The sequence below is a fragment of the Ailuropoda melanoleuca genome, chromosome 16 (assembly GCF_002007445.2).
Source record: "Ailuropoda melanoleuca isolate Jingjing chromosome 16, ASM200744v2, whole genome shotgun sequence".
In the NCBI taxonomy this organism is placed as follows: domain Eukaryota; kingdom Metazoa; phylum Chordata; class Mammalia; order Carnivora; family Ursidae; genus Ailuropoda; species Ailuropoda melanoleuca.
In genome coordinates this window covers 83,865,797-83,885,080 of record NC_048233.1, presented here as the reverse complement: position 1 = coordinate 83,885,080, position 19,284 = coordinate 83,865,797, and the positions used below count along the sequence as shown (strand labels likewise).

At 50.7% G+C, this 19,284-nt stretch overlaps 1 protein-coding gene across 1 annotated transcript; it reads right to left on the bottom strand.

Moving 5' to 3' along the window:
- Window positions 1–95: 95 nt before the first annotated feature.
- On the bottom strand, window positions 96–17,372 carry VPS51 (VPS51 subunit of GARP complex). Its single transcript, XM_034645305.1, has 10 exons — window positions 17,148–17,372; window positions 16,539–16,668; window positions 4,015–4,161; window positions 3,716–3,935; window positions 2,872–3,589; window positions 2,260–2,475; window positions 1,846–2,064; window positions 1,288–1,409; window positions 1,108–1,195; window positions 96–487 (listed from the first exon to the last, which is right to left on the bottom strand). The coding sequence occupies exons 1-10, from the start codon at window positions 17,370–17,372 to the stop codon at window positions 227–229; spliced, it is 2,346 nt and encodes a 781-aa protein (XP_034501196.1). The 3' UTR covers window positions 96–226.
- Window positions 17,373–19,284: the final 1,912 nt, after the last annotated feature.

Genomic DNA, 19,284 nt, shown 5'->3' with positions numbered 1-19,284 from the left:
CCAATCGGTTTGGGGGGCGGGTCTGACGCGCGTGCCTCCGGAGCCACCTCGCAACTCCACCCCCGGCCAGCCCAGCCCCCGCAAGCGAGAGGGAGGAGGAGACAACACGTCTTTATTGGCGGGTCTTGAGGCCGGCGGGGAAGGGCCAGCGGACCGGACCGTCGGGAGACCAGGGGATGGGGAGGTCGGGGCGACTGTGCAAGCCCGTGCATGGCAGCGGTCCGGCCTAGCCACGCTCGCAGATGACTTCGACGACACTGGGTTCCATGGGCACCGGGTCTGGGCAGCGTAGGGCAGCCGAGGCCACCACTTCATCCAAGAGCAGGTGCACGAGCTCCTCATCGGCCACGAAGCGCCACAGGTAGAGCTGCAGGAAGTGACAGTCCACCTGCACCTGCTGCAGGCCGAAGCGCCCGAAGGTGCGCAGCCGCACGCACTCCAGCAGCGTCTTCAGGCTGATCTTGATGATGCCGGTCAGCACCGATACCTGCGGGCAAGGATAGAGGAATGCAGCCCTGGGCCAGCAGGTGTTGGGAAGGGGCACTGGGTCCCTGAGGGGCCAGAGAGACAGCAAGAGGCCGGGAGCTGTGATGGGGTGTAAAAGTCCCAGGACCCCCGTAAGAGGGAGGGACAGATGCAAAGTTGGCACCATCATCTGGAGAACAGACAGGGAAGGCCCAACAATCAGAGGAGCAGAGATGGGAGTCACCACTGACATGGGGAGCGGAGGGACTCGCTGAGTTATAGGCAAAAGACCACCAGGTCCTAGAATGTGGGCTGGGTGGGGGCAGAGGCTATGGTGTGAACAGGAATCCCTGGGGAGGACCCAGGACTACTGTGACGACAAGAACAAGAGCCAAAGAGGCATTCTAGATCCGCATCCAGACCCAGGCTAGGAGCACACCAAGATCAGGGCAGAGGGCTGTGGGATATGGTGATGCGGGATGGGATATGGTGGGGCTCTGGATGACCATTCACTCCTAGAAACAGCCCACTGAGACAGAGCCTGGGTGGGGACAGAGTCCTAGCTCCCTGACTCAGTGTGGGACTGCTTCAGCCAACCTTCCCAAGGGCCCCTGGAAGGTGGGGTCACTGGGGACTTCAGACCTTGTTGAACTCCACAGGGCTGAACACGTCAATACGTTCAGAGAACAGTTTCTGGATGTTGCTCAAGAGATTAGTGTCCATTGGGGCACTGGATGGTGGGAGAGACAAGCAATCAGAGCCCACCCTGCACCCCCATCCTCCTTTGTCCATTCCCCCGGGGGTTACCCTGGCCAGCCAGACCTGGGTGTATAGCTGGGTGCATAGCGGCCCTGCTGTCGAGAGCTGCTGTACACAGAGAAGGTCCTTTTGCTGGAGTCACTGCTCTGGGCCTTGCGGACACCCTCTTCGTACAGAAGCCCCACCTGGTGGTGGAAGGAGGCACTGCAAGGAGGCCAGAGCAAGGGGAGGCTCCAGCCCGCCAGGTGCCTAGGGTGAGTGCCCAGGACACCCTAAATTACAAACTCATTTGTTATGAGAATCACAGGGTAGTGGGGACCTGGTATCTGGTTGGTACCTGGTCACTATTTATAGAACCAGAGGAGTGGGGGAAAGGCGGGGCATAAGACTTGGTACTGAGGCCCCATCTTCAGTGCTAGCCCTGCCCACCCTGATTCCCTGGTGACTCTAGACCTCAGCCTCTTCACAGGTGAAACGGGGGCAATGACGCCCCGAGTCAGGGCTGCGGAGGAACGAGGCCACAGACGTAGGCACTGATGTCTTGATCCTCCAAGGGTTGCTCCCCCCACACCCACAGCCTGCATCAGGACCCCCTGGCCAGCCCGGGCCAGCAGGGAGCACCTGCACATCGATCGCGGTCGTGTCCTCCACCACCCGCTTCATGACAGCACGCACGTTCCGGGGCTCCAGCGTACTGAGCCAGTCCCGTGTCTCTACGCTCTTGCGCAGCATCTGTGATATGACCAGGCCCTGCACCTTCACATAGTGGGTCAGTAACCGCCGCGCTGTCTCCCTGGCCTCCGCACACAGTGTGCTCACGGGTGTCACTGGAGACTGGTCCTGAGCCAGGGGTGCAGAGGACAGAGAGACAGTGAGCGCTGGGGGCAGCTCAGGGGCCACTGCCAAGCAGGAGCAGGGCACGGGCTGGGCAAGGGGGAGGTTGGGCTGGGCCTAGGCAGCTGGCCTGGGTCTGACCACGACAGCACTGTCCACGGCGGACCACCCCCCCCACCCTGCTGTGAGCCAGCGGTTCACCTGCACGAGAAACTGCTCATCAGTGAGGGTGAGCACGTAGGAGATGGTGGCTGTCTCGTAGTCCAAGCAGAGGCGGGAGAGCAGCAGGAGCAGCGCAGGCGGTGTGGCACCCCCCTTCTCCCCAGGGCTGTCACAGAAGCTCTGAGCCGTCTGGCACATGGAGCGGATGAAGCCCACGATGAGGCCCTCACGAACACCCTGGCTGCAGAACTCGCCCTGTGAGGAGGAGGGCCCCAGATCCATAGCAGGTCCCCTCTTCCAGGCAGGGGCTGCTAGCGACCCTCTTCTGGGACCCTAAATGCCCTAGCCCCTCTCCAAGAGAGAGCTTCATCCTGCATTCCAGGACCCAAGAGCAGCTCCCCTGCTTGGGGGGCAGGGGTGGAGTGCAAAGAGACAAAGCCAGCGCTGGGGACCCTGTTTGCAGGTGCCCTCCCAGCCTTCCCCTCCCCTCCAGGCTGTGCCAGCCTTCCTTATGACAGCCTGAAACCACATCCAGAGTGCCTGGGCAAGGACTGTGTGCCCTGATAGCCGACAAACTGTAGGATGAATACAAGAATGCCCGGAATAAGGGGGGCTGGTGGGGGGGGGTAAATGCCCAGAGGTAGGCCGTACCCGGAAGTAGGGCTTGTTGGAGAAAGACACCTCCTTGGCGGTGAAGAGGTGCACAGCTGCCAGGGAGGCCTTGATGTGGCTCAGGATGGAGCTGGCCACGTTGGCCAGCAACTCGGCCAGGCCCGGGCCTTCCTTTCCAGCCAGACGAGGTGCGGCCAAAGCCTGCCGCACGTCGGTCAGGCAACCCAGGAAGGCGGCCCGCAGGCCCTGCAGGTGGTGGCCCAGGCGCTCCCGGGCCACCCGCTCCACGATCTCCGTGGCGGCCTCGGCCAGCCCCGCAGCGGCCAGCAGGGCCCCAGGCGCCCGCAGGCGCCGATGGAAGCGGTCCAGCGCCCGCACCAGCAGCGAGTTGTCGCCGCTGCCCTGCTCCTGTGCCAGCCGCCGCTCCACTAGCGCAAAGTAGCGGCCACCCAGCTCCCGCGCGAAGGCTGCCAGCTTCTCGGCACCCGCCGGGCCCTGGGCCGCGAACAGCTCCTGGTAGGCCGAGGCCACTTGGCAGAGGCCACCCACGAAGCCACTTCCTCCGTGATCCGTGAACTCTAAGACGTCCGGAGCGGGAGGGGAGGGCCCCAGCTCTGCCTCCAGGCTCCGCAGCTCGGCCTCCAGCCGCCCTCGGGCGTGCGCCAGGAACTCGTCACACAGCTCCTCCGCTGGCTCCCCCAGGGCCAGCAGCAGCTCCACGCACTCCGCCTGCTCGGGGGCGCCCGAGCCGCCCTCCCTGCGAGGTGGGAGGTGGCGGTGAAGGGCAGGCTGACAGAATTCGGGGTGGGGGGGATGGGGAAGACGGACCGCCACTGGCAGGCCCGGGACCCCGGCGGGGTGGGTCAGGGTCCCCGGGCCACACCTGAAGCGCTGCCGCAGCTGCTGCGCCAGGCGAGCCGTGATGACCTGGCAGTCGTCCTGGATGGCGCGGAACGAGGGCAGGTGCTGGTACTGCTGCAGCACGGCCCGAGCGCGGCCCTGGTAACGCACCGCCTGCCCGTAGGCGCCCAGCTCCACGCACTTGGTGAGGCGCGAGGGCAGCTCGAAGAGGAACTGCAGCTTCCGCAGCAGCGCGTGGACCCCTGGGGGACGGGGACAGGTGCTGTGAGCCCCAGCGCCCCCGGTGGCCCGCTCTGGCACCGGCTCCGGGACCCGGCCCACCTGCTAGCTTGGTGATGCGCTCGTGGCGGTCCTGCAGGGTGGCGCTGATGCGCGCGCTGAAGTCTGTGATCACGGCCATGTTGGTGGCCAGCCGGTCCATCTCGTCCTCCATCTTCCGGAAGTCATTCTTCATCTTCCGGATGGTGTCTGGGAGGACAAGGGAGCGGGAGAGGGCAAAGGAGATGACTTGGCACGGGGGCAGCCCTCAAATGCTCCTCCCCCACCCCGCCACCCCCCGCAACACACACATGCACGGACACGCGCACAGGCCTTCTTCCCAGATGCCCCTGAGCTAGCTCCTCAAGGGTCACATTGATGACTGAGTGCCAAAGGGGCTGCCATGGTGCTTGGTCACAGTAAATGAGAGGGAAGGCCACGTTTTCTGAGCACCCCTTGCGTGTCCTGGTGCGTGGGGAGAGGCCTATGGAGCCACAGTCCCTGAGCTCAGAAGATGCCAAAGGAGGACACAGAGCATTTGGCAGGAACCTGTGTGCTCCTTCAAAGGGGCCACCTCCGTGTCCAACGCATTGCCTGGCACAGAGGAGACACCCTATGTCCTTCCCAGTCCTCCCAAGCCCTTTCACCCCACCTTCTGGAACACAGCCGACCTTCTCTGAAGGTTCTTTTCCCTTTTGTCTTAAGGGAAACCTGCCTAAGGAGACAGTTCTTTTCACACCCAGCACCTCAGGGCCTAGCCCCTTGACATTTCTAGTTTCTACTCTTCTTCCCTTTAGGGCCCCAGCTTCTTTGAAGACCATACCATCAAACTACACCCCTCTTGTTGCCATCTCTACTGTCCTCTTTGCCACACATACCAGTTGCTGATCACTGTCACCTCCTTATGGACAAGAACATCCACACAGATGACACTTTGGACATTCCTGACTCTCCATTCACGACCTCCCCAATTCCACGCACGCTTGCCTCTGCCTCATCTGTGCCACCCTCTCCTTGCCCTCAGCTTCAAGCCTCGCCACCTTCTGTAACTCTGATTATTCACCCTGTCTACCCACTCTAACAATCCTTTGGCCTCTCCAGGCACACCAGATCCAGTGACCCTAGCACAGTGTCACTACTCCTAACACCTCTCACAGCTGCAATTCCCTACTTATTCCCTGGGATCTCTGACCTGCCACCAGGGTCATTCGTCATTGGGCATGTACAAGCCCCCTTGCCTCTCTTGTCCCCTCCCTCCATTACTTGCTAGTGAAACCTTACAGCAGGTTAAGCCCAACCAGCCACCCACCCCATGCACCTAAATGGCTAAAACCGAGCCATAAAACCAGGCCAACTGGACTTCCTTTAAATTTATGACTTCAAGTTCCTCCATCCTTCCAAACCCTGTGCTTTCCCATTTTCCAAAATAACATTTTCTCCAGAGTCCTTAAAACTCCAATACATGCCCCCAACTCTCAATTGGTGACTCTCCTTCACATTTTACAAAGAAACTACAAGCAAACACCAATCCCTCTAAATCTGCAGAGCACAGGGATAGATCCGTGCCTTCTGCCTCCCTCTCCCTGAGGGGTGTCATCCAGTCCCATGGCTGTAGTGACGTGGACATTACTGTCTCCAGTCTGACCAGAGCCCAGCCTAACAACCCATTTAACACCTTGATGGGGATGGCAAACAGGCTATTCAAGTATGACACGAACAGGGGGGGCGCCTGGGTGGCGCAGTCGTTAAGCGTCTGCCTTTGGCTCAGGGCGTGATCCCGGCGTTCTGGGATCAAGCTCCACATCAGGCTCTTCCACTAGGAGCCTGCTTCTCCCTCTCCCACTCCCCCTGCTTGTGTTCCCTCTCTCACTGGCTGTCTCTCTCTGTCAAATAAATAAATAAAATCTTAAAAAAAAAAAAGTATGACATGAACAAAACAGAATTCTTGACTTTCCCCAAAACTGTTCTTCCACTAAATTTTTTCATCTTGGCTCCTGGCCATTTTCAGAGTCATTTTTTTATTTTTATCTTTCCTTCAACCCACATTTAGTCCATCAGCAAGCCCTGTAAGTTTTACCTCCAACATTTTGTTTCCAAGCCACCATCATCTCTTGTCCAACTACAGCCAACATTTCCCAAATGATTTCCCTAACTCTACCCCTGAACTTACCATCAATATTCATAAAGGAGGGCTGCCTGGCTGGCTCAGTGAGTAGAGCATGGGATGCTCGATTTCAGGGTCGTGAGTCTTTGAGCCCCATGTTGGGTATAGAGATTACTTTAAAAATATATTTATGAAGGAAAGCAAGGATGAAGCAGGAACATACCTGTCATAGGAGACTTTAATTCACTTCTATCAATCCATGACAGATCAAGTGGCAAAAGCCGAGAGAGGCTACAGAAGATCTAAAGAACTAATATGGATGACCTATTTGATTTATATTGAATTCTTTTTAGATTCCATAAAATATACCACAGCATATTAGGTCTTAAAGAAAATCCCAATAAATTTACAAAGACAAGAAATTCACTTTCTAATCACAATGCAATTAAACTGGAAATTAATAACAAAACTACAAAGCAAAGAGACCCGATCATTTGGAGAAAAGAAACCTTCATTTTTAATCAGCTATCGGGTCAAAAGAGAAATCAAAACAAAGTCCAGCATATGACAACAATGCAGACACTACAGATCAGAACCTCCGGAACCCAGCTTGGGCACTGTTCGAGGAAATCAGTTTTAAATCTGTATAAAAATAAATGAGAATAAACATTCAACTCAATAAGTTAGAAAAAACACTACACATTTTTAAAAAAGCAGAATTAAGGAATAAGTAAAGCTAAAAGCAGAGATTAATACATTTTTAAAAAGATTTTATTTACTTATTTAGAGTGTGAGGAGGGGGAGGAGCAGTGGGGGCAGTAGGGGTGCAGAAAAGGATCTCAAGCCGGCTCCACACCAAGCACAGAGCCCGTCGTGAGGGTCAGTCTCACAAGCCTGAGAGCATGACCTGAGCCAAAACCAAGAGCTGGACGCTTAACTGACTGAGCCATGCAGGCACCCCAAGATTAATACATCTTTTAAATGGGAGAACTAATAAATCAAAGATCATTTTTTTTTAAAGATTTTTTATTTATTTATTTGACAGAGATAGAGACAGCCAGTGAGAGAGGGAACACAAGCAGGGGGAGTGGGAGAGGGAGAAGCAGGCTCATAGAGGAGGAGCCTGATGTGGGGCTCGATCCCATAATGCCAGGATCACGCCCTGAGCCAAAGGCAGAAGCTTAACGACTGTGCCACCCAGGCACCCCCCAAAGATCATTTTTTTTAGTGAAAAAAAAATAATTAAAGGATAAAAAATAAAATTTGTAAAATGTTAGCTTAATTAACTTCTTTAAAGGGGGAAAATAAGAAATAAGGGGTGCAATTCACAAATTAGAATAATCACAATTTTTTGCTCAATTCCATGTAAAGAAATTAAAAATCTTGAATGAAATGAATAATTTGCTACAAAAACAGAATTTCCCTTATGGGGGTACCTGGGTGGCTCAGTCAGTTAAACGTCTGCCTTCGGCTCAGGTCATGATCCCAGGGTCCTAGGATCCAGGCCAAGCAGGGAGCCTGCTTTTCCCCTCTCCCTCTGCCTGCCACTCCCCCTGCTTGTGCGCTTGCGCGTGCTCTCTCTCTCTCACGCACGCTCTCTCTCTGTCAAACAAAAATAATCTTAAAAAAAATAATATATAAAGTTAAAAAAGAACAGCAAGTCATTTCACATAGGGCTATTTTTCCTTAGTATGTGAAGAATTCTTCTAAATCATTATGGAAAAGAACAACAACTCTATAGAAAAATAGGAAAAAGACATGAACAGATAGTTCACAGCTAAGGATATCAACAAACAGCTCTTAAACAGGCAAAAGATGTTCCACCTCAGTCAGAAGAGAAAGTGAAAATACACAGAGGTTTTCACTTTTCACCTACAGGATTGACAAAGATGAAAAATGTTGATAATAGTGTTGACCAGGGTGTATAGAAAGAGCTATTCTCTTAGTTGCTGGTGGTTGTGCAAGCTGGTGAGTATTTATGGAAAGGAATCTGGCAACATCTACGTGCAGTCATCTGTGAGCCTTCCCACCCATACCTGGTTTGTGTGTGGCTCCTGGACCATGGGAATATTCTCTAAGCAGGCCTGGGGCAGCAACCCAGCTTGGGGAGACAGCAAGAAAGGCAGGGTGAGGAGAAAAACATCAATGACAATGACAAGGAAAATAAAAGGGAACAGACACAAAAGTTGCAGAGGAAAAATAGAGTAGCTAAAAAGGAAATGCACAAGAACCCATGGAACTAAAATCTATGGAGCAATAAGGGATTTTAAAAATTTACACAAGGTGGGGCGCCTGGGTGGCACAGCGGTTAAGCGTCTGCCTTCGGCTCAGGGCGTGATCCCGGCGTTGTGGGATCGAGCCCCACATCGGGCTCCTCCGCTATGAGCCTGCTTCTTCCTCTCCCACTCCCCCTGCTTGTGTTCCCTCTCTCGCTGGCTGTCTCTGTCTCTGTCAAATAAATACATAAAAATCTTTAATAAAAAAAAATTTACACAAGGAGGCAGACCGTGAATTAGTGAAACGAGCTTTTCATGTTAGCAACAGATTCTATGGCACAAGCCCACTCACCCTTATTCTTAGAGATGATTCTCTAGAGAGGCAAGTTACTAAAAAATAAGCTTACATAAATGGAATGACCATAGTACTCGTTGGGGCCCCAGTCTGGAGGTGCTTGTATTTTTTGGAAAAAGATGATTGCATTGCCAAGCCACAGAGAGTGAATTAAATAACACAGCACACAGAGTGCCCTGCAGTTAAAAACTGAATAAAAGGAGAGGAAAGGCAGAAGATGGAAGCCGAGGTACCAGAAGGATCATGGGCTAATGATCATGGAGAAGCCTGGAAGTTCAAGAGGCACTTCACCTCCCCCCTGCCAAATTCTGTTTGCGCTTATAAGCAGTTTAACCTGTTGACATAACCTCCTTCCACATCTGTCAAAAGATACCATCAAAAGAGCAGATTCTTTTCTGTAGTGCGTGTTTGGGTCCGGGACACTTAGGTTCAAGGAAACTTGAATATGACTTCCAAAGGAAAAAAAAAAAATCCAAAAACGAATTTGTCACTGAAACAGAGTAAAAGAAAACCTACTGCTGGTGTCATTGTTGCTGAATGCACAGGCACAGAGCCACTGAAATGGAAATAAAAGTTGTACCATGTTAAAAAAACAACAACAGGGGCTCCTGGGTGGCACAGCGGTTAAGCGTCTGCCTTCGGCTCAGGGCGTGATCCCGGCGTTGTGGGATCGCCCCACATCAGGCTCCTCCGCTATGAGCCTGCTTCTTCCTCTCCCACTCCCCCTGCCTGTGTTCCTTCTCTCCTCTCGCTGGCTGTCTCTATCTCTGTCAAATAAATAAATAAAATCTTTAAAAAAAAAAAAACAACAACAACAAAAACCACGCGACTGAGTAATAAAGACTACACTGTATACCCTTGAACTATGTCAAGCTCGTTAAGAAAAGCAGCTTGCAGTAGGGCAAATGTTAACTGTTTGGACACCAAGATACTAGCTTGGGAGACGAGTGGGTGGTAACTGGTAGGAGGCTGGAGGGGGCCTTGCCAGCCTGGGTTTTGACTGCACAGCCACGTTCCATTTGGGAAATTCATGGAGCTGTCCACTTGTGACCCGTGCACTTTTCTGTATGTCTGTGAATTCTCAATAGAGTTTACTGTTAAAGATTGCTTTGCCATTGCCTGGGGAGAGCAATGGGAAGAGGCTTTTCACTGTACAACCTTTGAGACCTTTTCAATTTTGAAACAGACAAATGCATTATTACATAAACTAAATGTCGAGGCCAGATGTTGGCAAAGTACAGCCTGGAGGCCAAACCTGACTTGATCCCTGTTTAGTTTTTTGGCTTTTAGCTGGGATGTAATCGACACACCATAGAATTCAGTGGTTTTTAGTATTTTTAGTATACCCGCAAGATTGTGCAACCAATATCACGATCTTGTTCCAGAACATTCATCACCCCAAAGAGAAGCCCTGTAACCCTTGGCAGCCACTCCCTATTTCTCCCACGCCTCAGTCCCTGCCAATCACTAATCTGTTTTCTATTTCTATGGATTTGCCTGTTCTGTACATTTAATATAAATGGAATTAGACAAAATGTGGCCTTTTGTGCCTGGCTTCTTTCATTTAGCACATTTTCAAGGTTCTCTACGTTATAGCATGAATCAGTATGTCATACTTTTTTATGGCTGAGTCATATTCCATTGTGTGGATCCACATTTGTTTCTCCACCCACCAGCTGGTGGCCATTTGGATTGCTTCTTTCGGCTATTATGAATAATGCTGCTAGGAACATTCATGGACCTGTTTTTGTGTGAACATGTTCACAGTCCTCTTCAGTATATTCCCATGAGTGGAATTTCTGGGGCTTATGCTAACTCTGTGCTTAGCTCTTTGAGAAATGGCCACAGTATTTTCAGGTACACCATTTGTATTCCTACCAGTAATGTATAAGAGTTCCAAATCCTCCACATCTTCACCAACATTTGTTATATTCCATTTTCTGGAAATCCCAGTGGGTGGGCAGTGGTATCTCACTGTGGGTTTTTGTTTGAAGATTTTATTTATTTATTTGTCAGAGAGAGAGAGAGAGAACAAACAAGCAGCGGGCAGAGCAGGCAGAGGGAGAAGCAGGCTCCCTGCTGAGCAAGAAGAACCCTGGGATCATGACCCGAGCCAAAGGCAGATGCTTAACTGACCGCGCCACCCAGGTGCCCCTCACTGTGGTTTTGATTTGCATTTCCCCAATAACTAATGATGTTGAGCATCTTTACATGTGCTCATTGGTCATCTGTATATCTTCTTTGGAGAAATGTCGATTCAAATCTTTTGCCCATTTTCAAATAGGGTTGTCTTTTTTAGTGCTAAGTTGTAAAAGTTCTTTATATATTCTGGACATTAGACCCTTGTTAGATATATGACTTACAAATACCTTCTCCCATTCTATGAGTCATCCTTTACTTTCTCAATAGTGTCCTTTAAAACACAAAACTTCAATTCTTTTTAAGATTTTATTTATTGTTTTTTAGAGAGAGTGTGTGTACAAGTAGGAGGAGGGGCAGAGGGAGAGAGAGAATCTCAAGCAGACTCCATGCTAAGCACGGAGCCTGACATGGGGCTCTATCTCACAATCACGAGATCATGATCTGAGTCAAAATCAAGAGTCAGATTTCAACCGACTGAGCCACCCAGGCACCTCCACAAAATTTTAATTCTGATGAAGTCCAATTTGCCTATGTTTTTCCTTTGGTTACTTATGCTCTTGGTGTCTATAGGAAGAAAAGACACTAGTGTGTGTCTCCTCCATTCTCAACACTCCAACACTACTTCACATCTGACACCAGACGGGTGGGCTTTCCACACACCAAGCGATTCTGCAACACCAACTGGGTGTCCTACAATTTAACTTAATTGTGACACTATTTACTGGGAGTTAAGTGTCAGATCTTATGGGCTAAGGGTTTACTTACACAAGACTACACTACCCCGGGGCCGCTGGGTGGCTCAGTCGGTTCAGCATCCGACTCTTGATTTCAGCTCAGGTTATGATCTTGGGGTCATGGGATCAAGCCCTGCATCTGGCTCTGTGCTGGTCTGCAGAGCATGCTTGACATTCTCTCCCTCTTCCTTTGCCCCTCCTCCTACTTGTACACTTGTACACGCTTTTAGTACTGGGTGACTTCAAGGTCAGGTCAAATAAAGAGATACCTAGGGAGTGGAGTCTTTCAGGAAACCAGCAGATAGGTTACATAGTTCTTTCAGCATGAGGCTTTCAAAGAGCTCCAGTCCTATTCTGGTCCCTCCAGTATTAGAAATAATGGGGTATTTTTCAAGGCTCCTACTGAGCTGGAGAGGAAATTGTGGGGTAAAAGACCATAGGAGGGGCGCCTGGGTGGTATAGTTGGTTAGGCGCCAGACTCTCGGTTTCGGCTCAGGTCATTATCTCAGGGTCCTGAGATCAAGCCCCAAGTTGGGCTTGGTGTGGAGTCTGCTCGAGATTCTCTCTCCCTCTCCCTCTGCCCCTACTGCTTGTGCTCTCTCTCTCTCGAATAAACAAATCTTTAGGGGAAAAAAATAACACCACCAGATTTGCCACTTTTACCAAGATTCAGCTGTTTTTCTTAAATAAAGACCCCTCAGATTGTTGCAAACCTTTGGTTCATTTCTAGAGTTTCGAAAAAAAGTTGATTCTGACCATTTTGGCCCGTTTTTTCAGTTGCTTTTATGGAAGGGAGATTTTCAAGTGCACTTGCTCCACTATTTTTGCTGATGTCACCCTGGAAGTCACACCTGTTGGTGTAAACGAGCCTCACTGGGACACAGACATCTGCATTCATTCACCTACTGCCCACAGTGGCTTTCAGGCCACAAGAGCAGAGACCAGAGGGCCTACAAAGCTGAAAATATGGACTTTACTCAGAAAAAGCTTGCCACCTGCCATGTATATCCTATGCAGTCGGGTCCTGCTCCCTTCATTCTGTCACTCTTCTCTGGTCAGAGCGTTTTTGGGGCCTCTGCACAGGTTTCCTCAGCCTGAGCCGCTCTGCCTCCAAATCCTCCCACGCTCAGCTCTTCATTGTTCACCTTCATTGTTACCTCCTCACGAAACCCTTCTCTGCCACCCTTTCTACACCACGCCCCTCCGCCCACTCTTGCTCTAGTAACCTGTTTCACTTCAAGAGCTCTTGTTGAGTCAAATGATCTGTCTGTTTCTCTAGAACATATGTTCTATGACGGCTGAGGAATTGTCTGGCTTGCAGCTACATTCTTGTGCCTAGAATAGTGCCTGGCACACAAGCGATCAGATATTTGGCAAGTAAGTGAACAAATAAATGAATCGGTCAAAGGGATGTACGAAGTCATGCTGACACCACCTTCCCTCTACGACCACTTCACTCTAACTCCCTTAGCCTCAGCGTTACGAGATCCCACCCCTCCATAAAGGCTCCCCACAGGGCGCCTGGGTGGTTCAGTCGTTAAGCATCTGCCTTCGGCTCAGGGCGTGATCCTGGAGTCCTGGGATTGAGCCCCGCATCGGGCTCCTTCACTAGGAGCCTGCTTCTTCCTCTCCCACTCCCCCTGCTTGTGTTCCCCTCTTTCACTGGCTGTCTTTCTCTCTGTCAAATAAATAAATAAAATCTTTAAAAAAAAAAAAATAAAGGCTCCCCACCTCCAGCACCAGTCAGAAGGCCACTCCTTGGAGGTACTCTGAGGAAAGAAGAGATGGGGTGGACTAGATCCATCAAGATTCCTTCTGACTGGAGATGCTGTCATTATCTGACATGATCTCTAGAGTTCTTACAATAAAGACCAAAATGCTTCTCATGGTCTACAAGGGCCTCCATGATCTGGACCCACAAGACCATCCAGGTTCACTTCATGCCTGGCTCCCCTTTAGAAATAATAATAAAACAAAACCAAGCCAAAACCAAACCCTAGCTCATTATGTCCCTCTTCCCACACTTGATCTTCTCGCGGTTTCCTGAGCACCACACCCACCATCCCGTGGTCAAGCTGAAACCTCAGGGTCATTCTTCACATGCTGTTGCTTCTCAACACCATGTCCGGTCAATATGGCCGCAAATATTTCTCAGTTTGCCCATCACTGTCCATCTCCACCACTACCGACCCGACGTAAGCTCCCAAAATCTCTGGCTTGGACTAGCGAAAAGGCCTCCCTCCAGACACCTCTCCCACCGCAGCTGGAGGGATCCTTTCAGAACACAAATCTGCCTCATCACCCGTATGTCTGAACTCCTTGCTTGGCTTAGTGCTTAGTATGGAGAAAGGCAAAGTTCCTTCATATGCGCTTGAGGGTTAAACTGCACAACATGTGCCCACCCGACTAGCTCTGCCCACACTCGGCTTTCCCTGATACAGTGATGAGCTCTTGATCCCTGGCTAAGGCCAACCCCTCGACCATGCACTGCTCTATCCCCTTCCCTTTCCTGAAGACTTTGCTCCTGCCATCTTCCCTCTCTCTTGGCACCATGTATAAGTATTCCACGCACAAACGTTTCACCCAAGCTTATCGATTCTTGGAATGCTTCCTTCGTGTGGCCGCTCAGACGCCCACGCTCCTGATTGTCCTCAAACCTCCCCGAAATGCTTGCTTCCTTTGTGAGCTCCTCCTTCTCTTCAATACTTCTGAATGTCAGGATTCCACAGGGCTCAGTCCTTAGACCTTGTCTCTTCTCTCTGTACACGTCCTCCCTCGGAGATCTCCTCTTATTCCCTGTACCTCAAGTTCCGGCCTTCCCTGGACTCCAGATCCTTCAAGAAAGCAATCCAAATATAATCTTGAACCCTTCCTCTTCTCCACTGTGGCCATCGTGGTCCGTGCCACCAGCATCTTGCCTGGACTGCTGCAACAGCCGCCTGATGGGGGTCTTGGCCACCCTTGCCTCCCTACAGTCCACTCCCCACCGAGTGGACAGAGGGGTCCTTTTAAAACAAAAGTTAGGTCACCCCATTCTTCTCATTCCATCTCATTCAGAGTAAAGAGCAGGATCCTTATAACCACTCACAAGTTCTTATAAAATCTGGTCCCCACTAGCCCTCCACCCTATCACCTACCACTCTCCTCCTCCCTCGCTCCCCCTAAACTCCCTGCTGAACTCTGAATATGCTTGACATGCCCTCTCTTCAGAGCCTCTGCCCCTGCTGCTTCCTCCCCCACCAGGGCTGGGTCGTTCTCATCAAAGCCCTGCTCAAACGTCACCACCTCAGAGGGGTCGTCTCATACTTACCCTAGCTAAAGGCAGACGCACACACACATTACTCTTTTCTCCTTACTCTATTTTCTTCTTCTCACACTTACTACCACCTCTATTTGTGTATTCATTTATTGTCTGTCTCCTCAACCAGAATGTGGGCTGCAGGAAGGAGCCTGATCTAGCTGGCTCATTGCTGTATCCTCCGTATGCAGAACAGCTCTTGGCAAAGAAAAAGAAAGGAAGAAAGGAAGAGGAAAAAAAAGAAAGAAAGAAAGAAAGAAAGAAAAGAAAAGAAAAGAAAAGAAAAGAAAAGAAAAGAAAAGAAAAGAAAAAGGGGAAAAAAGAGGCATTCGATGAATACTTCGTGAATGGATATAAGACTTTACAGTATTTACAGATTTAGAACCCCTGATTCCAACACTCACTTTATAATTTTCTCCCTTAAGAAAAAGATAAAATAACAACCCATCCTGATTAAGCAAGAGCTAACTGTCAAAACTATACAAATTCTAACAAATGGGAAATGTAATGCTTGCAAAACTCCTGTGAGAAATTTCATAGCTCAGAAATTATGATGATTTTTTTTAAATTTATTTATTTATTTATTCGACAGAGATAGACACAGCCAGCGAGAGAAGGAACACAAGCAGGGGGAGTGGGAGAGGAAGAAGCAGGCTCTTGGCAGAGGAGCCTGATGCGGGGCTCGATCCCACAACGCCGGGATCACGCCCTGAGCCGAAGGCAGACGCTTAACCGCTGTGCCACCCAGGCGCCCCTATGATGATTTTTTAAAAGATTTATTTATTTATTTTAGAGAGAAAGAGCATGGTGGGGGAGGGGAAGAGGGAGAGAGGGTGGGGGAGAGAAGCAGACTCCCCACTGAGCGTGGAGTGTTGCCAAAATCAAGAGTTGGACTCTCAACCAACTGAGCCGCCCAGGCGCCCCTAGAAATTATGATTTGTTGCTGGCTGATGCTGGTGTTAGCAAATAAAGAGGTGCCTACTCATTGGACTTGCTTCAAATCAGACAAAAGAACGACTACTCCCAGCATTGTGACACTAGTAGAGTAAGAGATGTCAGAATGAACCTCACAAAGGTCCGCGCAACATTCTCACGGACCACAGGCAGACCCTCGAGAACTGCCTCTACGACTAAGTACACAGGGGTCCAAAATTATCACAAAAGTCTGAGTCGTGCATTTCACCCACATAAGACAGTAGCTCAACACTGTCTAGCGCTGTCCTGGACAGAGAATAAATGGGGCAAGAAGGAAAAACGAAACAAAACAAAACCCCTTTACATGACCTCTGGGTCCATTAATGTCATAAATTTTCTGTCTCTTTGCTTAATTTAAAAGGAGGAAAGGGATAGAGGAAGGGAGGGAGAGAGAGAAAAAGAGACAGAGACAAGCCCACCCTCAAGACAAACCTGGGCAAGAGAAAAAAGCTACCACTAATGAGAAACGAACCCTTCCTGAGACATCCTTAGTGTCAGGGATTCTAAGTGGTTCAGATAAATCCATATCAGTCTAACATTTCATTTTGTTTTTTCTCCCCTTTGGTCCTCAGAAAACACTCTGAGAGCAGCTACTACCTCTATGGTCATTTGACCACAAAAGCTCTGAGAGAGAGGTGAGAGTGGATTAATGTCAGGGAAGGACTAGAATCTGGGTCTCCTCCCCCTGAATCCCCTGCTGGTTTCCCCACCACAGGACAACAGGTAAGTGGGACTGTGAAGGGTGTGTCCCAGGGGGAATCACCTGTGGCTGAGATGAACTTGTTGTAGTTCTCATAGACCAGGGTTTGCATGTCGCTGTCCAGAGCCCGGATCTGCCGCACCATGTCTGTCTCACTGTCCATCAGCTGGGCCAGGGGGCACTCTCTACGCAGCTGGAGGAAATCGGGGTGTTAATGCTCAGGTCGGGGGCCCTCATGGCCCTCGGCTTGCCCCTAGCTCGTCGGCTTTCGGTGCAAGAAAACCCTCATCCCACCCGTTAGGAATCCTAGACATGGGGCCTATCAGTGGCATAGGTGAGGAGTTGCTGGATTCGACCCTGTTGGGGGTTTGCCAGGCTTTGACATGCTCAGACTCAGCCAGGGCCCAGTCCGGAGCCTGTCAGCGCCTGGGCCACGCCCCCTACCCCGGGCCTATCGGAACATCAGCCCGGGACACCTTGCTCCGCACCTTCTCAGGCCGGTGCAGATCTGCCCATGCCCCCCTTCGACTCCAGCTCTGCCCCTGCTTCGTGTCCGAGGGTGGTCTTGTTTTTAGGAACCCCTGCTTCCCTCACCCCCGCAACAAAGTCGAACGCGTGATCTGGGGGTGCAATGTATCGGCGGCCTGGTTCCCCCAACACACAAATACACACCTTGTCCAGATACACTTCCGGGTCGAAGTGCGCCCCGTTGAGATCCGTCGGGTCCAGGGGGTCCGACCCTGGGGGGCGCCCCGCCGTCTCCCCCTCCGAGAGGCCGTAGTAAATCTTCAGCATCCCGTGCGCCTTCCGCCGACGCTCCGGGGCCTCTGCCTCGGGCCCCTCGGGAGAGTCCCCAGGTCCAGACCCCGGGCCAGGCCCAGCGGCTGCCGCCGCCATCGCTCCAACTGCAGCCCACGGGCGTGAGGCTGGGAAAGGGACCAGGAGGAGGCACTTCCGGGAGCCATAAAGTTCTTGTTGCAACGAGGCAGTCCTTCAGCTGAAACGTCCCCCTGCAGCCCTGGGTGCTTCGAGACTAGCGTTCCCCCGTACCTTTCCTCCCCGAGCCAAGAGGTTCCGGGAGAGCCCTGGGTTCCCTCAGCCTCTCGAGCGGAAGGATTGAGCGGAACTGGTCGGGTGCTTCCCTCCCAGAAGCAAAGCGGGTCCTGGCTCCGAACCCCGCACCCGCGCGGGCAGAGGCCCCTGGGATATGTCCCTGGGCGTCGTGGACGGAGCGCCGGCCGTGGAGCCAGAGAGCAGGTGCCTGACATCCTGGCATTGGCTCGTTACCTGGGTGGCGGCTCAGTTTCCTCCATTCCTAATATGGGGGGTTGGGGCGACTTCACAGGAGGTCGCGAGGGTAGATGCACGTACGGCGCGCGCGGGGCCTCTAGGACACGGTTTCTCGGGGCCGGTCCTCTGACACGGGTCAGAGCTGCCTTCAGACTCTGGGCTTCCCCCAGACCTAGCTGCTGTTTTTTAAAAAAAGTCCCCAAGCACCTCAACATAGGTGCTTCGAGGACCGACCCGGCAGATCTTCAGTGACTGGTGGGCCGTGCTGAGTGAGGGGCTGGGTGGAGACCTGGAGGGTAATTCTCAGGTGTCCGATTTCAACAAAACGCAGGGGTTCACCAAGGTGCAGCGCTCCATCGGACAGGTAATGAAGACCAAACTGAGATGCGATGAGTTTTAATAGAGAAAACGACTTTATCGACGTGGTCCTTGAAACATTACTTGCGATGGGCTGGCGGCCGGGCGGGTGTTGGAATGGAAACCACCTTGTTTAATTATTCTTCGGCAGGGGTCGTGCAGGCCAAACACATCCCACCACTTGTTTCCATCTGGTCTGTGAGCTAAGACTGGTGGTTTTTTGTTTCATTTTAAAATGGTTAAAAAAAATAAGAATGATATTTCATGACGTTAAAATTATGCACAATTCATATAATCAGAGTAGATCTTAAAAGTTCTCATCAGGAGAAAAAAAATTTTGTTAACTATGTATGGTGACAGATGCTAACTAGACTTATTGTGATCATTTTGAAATATATACAAATATTAAATCATTATGTTGTACCCTTGAAAATAATGTAATGTTAATGTCTATCTCAATTTAAAAGGCAGTTTTCATAAAATATAAAAATTATGTGAAATTATATGAAATATTCCAGTGCCTATAGTTTTATTTGAATACGTCATGCCCATTTGTTTACATATTATCTATGCCTGCTTTTGCACTACAACGGAAGTGTTGAGCAGTTGTAAGAGAGACCTTAGGGCTGGCAAAACATAAAACATTTAGTATCTGGTCCTTTACAGGAGGACTTTGCTGACCCCTGAAATCTGTGTTCACAGAGATTCCATTTATGCTCCGAAGGATGTTCAGAAGTTGTTTAAAAAATACAGTGTCAGCCTATCATGCTATAATCTTAAGAAAATGGAGGGTATAAAGATTTAGATCTACTCCAAGAAGTTTATAAAGTTAAAAAAAATTGCAGAATATTGGCAAGAAAGATTATCCAAAATTTGGAAATAAGACCAAGCATGTGACATGTCCTGCTAGTGCCATCCTGGGGCCTTGAACATTTGATGTTGCTATTTACCATTACATGTTCAGATGCTGATATTACAAGTAGATACTGGCCAGGAGAGATACAAAACGTATCCGGTGGAATAAATAACTTCAGGGGTGCCTGGGTGGCTCAGTCGGTTAAGAGTCTGCCTTTAGCTCAGGTCATGATCCCAGGGTCCTGGGATCGAGCCCCTTGTCGGGCTCCCTGCTCAGTGGGGAGCCTGCTTCTCCCTTTCCCTCTGC